Source organism: Mustelus asterias, unplaced genomic scaffold, assembly GCF_964213995.1.
Source record: "Mustelus asterias unplaced genomic scaffold, sMusAst1.hap1.1 HAP1_SCAFFOLD_1351, whole genome shotgun sequence".
Classification (NCBI taxonomy): Eukaryota; Metazoa; Chordata; class Chondrichthyes; order Carcharhiniformes; family Triakidae; genus Mustelus; species Mustelus asterias.
In genome coordinates, this window is record NW_027591296.1 from 60,335 (window position 1) to 65,881 (window position 5,547).

The 5,547-nt window shown below is 43.0% G+C and overlaps 1 protein-coding gene across 2 annotated transcripts in view; it reads right to left on the minus strand.

Annotated features, from left to right (window-relative positions):
* Positions 1–2,303, minus strand: part of tmem44 (transmembrane protein 44) — a 46,439-nt gene extending 44,136 nt beyond the window's left edge. Inside the window, exon 1 of one of the 2 annotated variants that reach the window (XM_078206195.1) lies at positions 1,533–2,303. In XM_078206195.1, coding sequence (XP_078062321.1) covers positions 1,533–1,717 — 185 coding nt within the window. In that variant the 5' untranslated portion in view covers positions 1,718–2,303. The remainder of the gene's footprint in view (positions 1–1,532) is intronic. The other variant, XM_078206196.1, reaches the window with a different exon arrangement.
* Positions 2,304–5,547: the final 3,244 nt, after the last annotated feature.

Sequence of the window (5,547 nt, forward strand, 5' to 3'; positions counted from 1 at the left end):
GACTGTGGGAGGAAACCAGAACACCCGGAGGAAACCCACGCAGACATGGGAGAATGTGCAGACTCTGCACAGAAAGTGACCCAAGCTGGGAATCGAACCCAGGTCCCTGGCGCTGTGAGGTAGCAGTGCTAACCACTGTCATAGAGTCATAGAGGTTTACAGCATGGAAACAGGCCCTTCGGCCCAACTGGTCCATGCCGCCCTTATTTTTTAAAACCCCTAAGCTAATCCCAATTGCCCGCATTTGGCCCATATCCCTCTATACCCATCGTACCCATGTAACTATCTAAATGCTTTTTAAAAGACAAAATTGTACCTGCCTCTACTACTAACTCTGGCAGCTTGTTCCAGACACTCACCACCCTGTGTGTGAAAAGATCGCCTCTCTGGACACTTTTGTATCTCTCCCCTCTCACCTTAAACCTATGCCCTCCAGTTTTAGACTCCCCTATCTTTGGGAAAAGATATTGACTATCTAGCTGATCTGTACCCCTCATTATTTTATAGACCTCTATAAGGTCATCCCTCAGCCTCCTACGCTCCAGGGAAAGAAGTCCCAGTCTATCCAGCCTCTCCTTATAACGCAATCCATCAAGTCCCAGTAGCATCCTAGTAAATCTTTTCTGCACTCTTTCTAGTTTAATAATATCCTTTCTATAATAGGGTGACCAGAATTGCACACAGTATTCCAAGTGTGGCCTTATCAATGTCTTGTACAACTTGTTCAAGACATTCCAAATCCTGTATTCAATGTTCTGACCGATGAAACCAAGCATGCCGAATGCCTTCTTCACCACTCTGTCTACCTGTGACTCCACTTTCAAGGAGCTATGAACATGTACCCCTAGGTCTCTTGTTCTGTAACATTCCCCAACGCCCTACCATTAACTGAGTAAGTCCTGCCCTGGTTCAATCTACCAAAATGCATCACCTCGCATTTGTCTAAATTAAACTCCATCTGCCATTCGTCAGCCCACTGGCCCAATTGATCAAGGTCCCGTTGCAATTGGAGATAATTTTCTTCACTGTCCACTATGCCACCAATCTTAGTGTCATCTGCAAACTTACTAACCATGCCTCCTATATTTTCATCCAAATCATTAATATGAATGACAAATAACAGCGGACCCAGCACTGATCCCTGAGGCACACCGCCGGTCACAGGCCTCCAGTTTGTAAAACAATGCTCTACAACCACCCTCTGGCACCCACTGTGCCATGATTAAGCCCCTCCTGCCAGTGCCCCTATCTTTCCCAGGCTCGATTCATTTTGCAAGGCTCTGAAATGAGTGCCTCTCTGATCTGGCTGCTGAATTATGCATGTATTTATCAACTCTTGACTACATCAGCCTATTGTACTGAGCCACACAGTAACTCCACTTCTTACCCAGTATTGAGCACTCTTAGAGCTATGATATTCCTCTCCTTCCTCTGGAGATGGGGGTAAATGAGAATGGCAAAAGACTTTAGAAAATTCTCCCTTCCTGTTTATTTGGTTTCTAATTCAGAAGTGAAATCTTAGTCACACTTACACAATGTGAGCGATGACCCAGAATAGCAGTGATAAAAGCCAGAGTGCGAAGGAAATGCAAACTTTCTCCTGTATGAAGCAGTTGATCCAATAATTCCAGTTCCATAGGGGAGATGGTGCAGTCGGCGTCCCACTGCCCCGAGTTGTTCCTGCTGTCTGCTGCTCGCTGTCGGCGGCTGATCCCATCCCCACTGCAGGAAATTCCTTCGCTCAGAAAGTCATTGCCCTCAAAGTGAGCAGCTCTCTCATTCACCACACCTTCCTCAATCCGCCTTCAGAATAAAACCCAACCTCTGGGCACCGGCCAATGTGGAATGTTCAAATGGCCTAACTGGGTACAGAGTGGCCTCCCAGGTTGGCGCTGGGCTGGTTTAATTGCCACTGCTCGCTGGCTGGGGAGTTACCGCCGCCTCTTCCTGGTGACTCGGAGCTTTCCTCAAGGCAACTTGTGGAGGCGCAGAGTGAGTACCGAGCACTGGGCACAGCATTTTCCACTGCAAACCCCCCTCCCACCTCTATCACTGCCCAAATCACAACGCAACCACCCTAATGCTGCCCGTACAAAACACCCCCAACACTCAACAGCCCCTTCCACTCTGAACAAACTTCTCCACTGAAAACGGGCAAGTTCCGGGAAGAAACCAGGCGCTTAGTCAAAGCTCTTAAAGGCGCAGTGTCCTCCCAGCTCAAACACACTTCCAAGTTTTCAACTTTGTTTCTCGAAGGTAATCAGCAAGGAATCTTCCTGCGCTTCACCCAAGAGACTGACTCCTGTTATTCCAATCGCATTTCGAAGGCGTAAGAAACAGTATAATCGAGTATAGGAGACCATTCGGCCCACATGGTTCTGTGCCAGTTTTTTTTTTAAAGTAGTAACAATTACTCCCACTATAATAAAAGCAAATAACTGCAGATACTGGAATCTGAAACAAAAATAGAAAATGCTGGAAAATCTCAACAGTGATAGCTGTGGACAGAGAATAGAGCCAATGTTTCAAGTCAGGATGACCCTTAGGGCTGCTCCCAATTTTTTTTTTGTTCTTCTCAAAGGTTTATCAAATTGCCTTTTGTAAGTGCATCAATCAGGCACCACATTCTTGACTTTAACAACGATGCATTGTATATTTTTTCCTCTCAATCACCCCTGGTTCTTTTGCCAAATACCTTAAAACTGATTGCTGATCTTTCAGTCCCTGGCAATAGATCCTCCTTATTTACTCCACCAAAAGCCTTCAAGGTTTTGAAAACTTGTATCAAATCTCTTCTCAACCTTCTCTACTCCAAGGAAAACAGCGTCAGTTTCTCTGGTCACTTCCAATAACTGAAGTCTTTCATCCCTGATATCAGTCTAGGATATCTCTGCCCCCTCTCTGAATCCTTGACATCTGTACTATGCCCAAAAATTGCCACAGTAGCCCAGCTGGGGACTAATTCATATTTTATTTCTATTTAGCATAACTTCCTTTCTTTCATACTTCACAGTATTTATAAAGCCATGGGTTTCCATATTTCTTTTTACCAGCCTTCTCAACTTGTTCCGCTAACTTCAAAGACTTGAGAATGGAAACCTCCAGATATTGCTGTTTCTGCACTGCCCCCCTCCATTGAAATAATTGTATTCTCTCTCTTCAATCTTCCAACCAAAATGAATCACTTCACACCCTTTCTGAATTAAATTTCATCTGCCATCATAGAATCACAGCATGATAGGACAGCATGCTGGCACAGTTAGTACTGCTGCCTCAGTGCCAGGGACCCGGGTTCAATTCCAGCCTCGGGTCACTGTCTGTGTGGAGTTTGCACGTTCTCCTCAAGTCTGCGTGGGTTTCCTCTGGGTGCTCCAATTTCCTCCCACAATCCAAAGAGGTGCAGGTTGGTTATGCTAAATTGACCCGAGTGTCAGGGGATTAGCAAATCTGAGGGATTACGGAAAGAGAGCCTGGGTGGAATTGTGGTTGGTGCAGACTTGATGGGCCAAATGGCCTCCCTCTACAGTGTAGGGATTCTATACAATACAGGAAATCATTCAGTCCATCATGCCCCTGATAGCTTTAAAAGCGTTATCCAATAAATCTCACTCCCATGTCCTTTCCTGATAAACCAGCAAAATTTCCCTTGAGTATTTATTCAGCTCCATGCTCACAGCTCAGAGTATAATAGATGAGCATGGTTATTTTTTGAAATACCAGTCATACTTTCCCAGAATAGAGATTAATTATTGGGACTATTACCCTGCAGTCTAGAACACAAACAATGCACCACTAATATAATTAAGCTAACAAACAAGAATAGGAATAAAATCTGTAATCTTTCATGCTGGCACAGTTAGTACTGCTGCCTCAGTGCCAGAGACCCGGGTTCAATTCCGGCCTCGGGTCACTGTCTGTGTGGAGTTTGCACATTCTCCTCAAGTCTGCGTGGGTTTCCTCTGGGTGCTCCAATTTCCTCCCACAAATAATTTTCATTATCTTTTAATCAATAATGTGAAGATTCATTTTAGGAACAAAATGATCCAGGAAAGGAATCTTGAGAATTTTGAATTTAAAAATTGAATTCACAATCCAAATGTTGGAGAAATGAAATTTGCCCGGTTCAAATTGAAAGGATAAAATACAAGACTCCAGTAGTCCGATGTCGATTTGTCAAAGCTTCTTTCACTGTTATTTTCTGTTTATTTAATAGGAAACCACAAACCTAAGTTGAATACAGCATTCTAACCAATTTAAATATGAACACCCTAAAAGAACACATCGTAGAAATCAATCATGGCTAAATGATGACAAATATAAGTCAGAAATCATATTGCACTTCAGCAACAGCAAGTGAACTAACAATATAGCACCAATATTTTTATTCATTCATGGGATGTGAGCATCGCTGGCTGGGCCAGCATTTAGTGCCCATCCCTAATTGTCCTCGAGGAGGCAGTGGTCAGCTGCCTTCTTGAACCACTGCTATCCATGTGATTTAGGTATACCCTCAGGAGGGAGGTCCAGGACTTTTGACCTAGTGACAGTGAAAGAATGGTGCTATATTTCCCAAATTCAGAAATATATTGTAAATATCTAGACTAAAGACTATACAAGGCATAAATACTAAACACACAAGAACCAAAATAACTACAGTTCAGCTCCACGTAGCGACTTTTCCAACCAAGAGTCATATAGTGCATTCAAACCAAAGACGGTGATACTCCTGTGCCTTTTTGAGCATACACAATCAGCAAGTTTCAGTTAATAATTTTTATATTACTATATTGTTTGTGTGGTTTTACAAATCTGCATCATCACAATTTCCTACTTCCACCAGAGTAACGAAACTCGACTAAACCCTACCTTAGCTCATCTGCCACTGAAACCATCACCCACATTTTATTTACTTCAAGGCTTGATGATTCTAATACTGTTCTGGCCTGCTTCCCATATTCATCTAAGAGCCAAATAGAGTTCTTTAAGGTTATGTGGATATTGTGTTGCCTCTCGAGGTGAAGAGCATAATCAGAGACCATACAACATAGTCGCGAAGAAATCCAATCGTGAATTTACGAGGTGTCAGGAAGTTAGAGTGCAGCATAAACTCCACAAGGGCAAGTTGGGCCTAACTTGTCTGTGTCTGTACTGCATATGTCTTATGTAATTCTTGGTAAACTCTACTGCCCATATCTTAACTTGCTCCAAGCTTCACCCATGACCCTTATCCTTACTCACCTTTACTGGCTCCCCATTTGATAATGCCTCAATTTTGAAATTCTCACCCTTGTTTTCTGGACCAGCCACTTGAATACAGTGGCTGCAAGAGCAAGTAAATGTCAACCAAATCTGACATTCAATAGCATAAACTCCAAATAAAATATCTCACTCATCTAGCACAACCAGTTTAAGAGGTAGTGAAACTCCATTCCATTGCTAATTGCAAAATATGGAGATTAGGTCTTCTTCAGCGCATTTTACATTGCAAATGTACGTAGCCATTTTTAAGAAAATATTTCATATATCAAACAATCAAAACAACAGAAG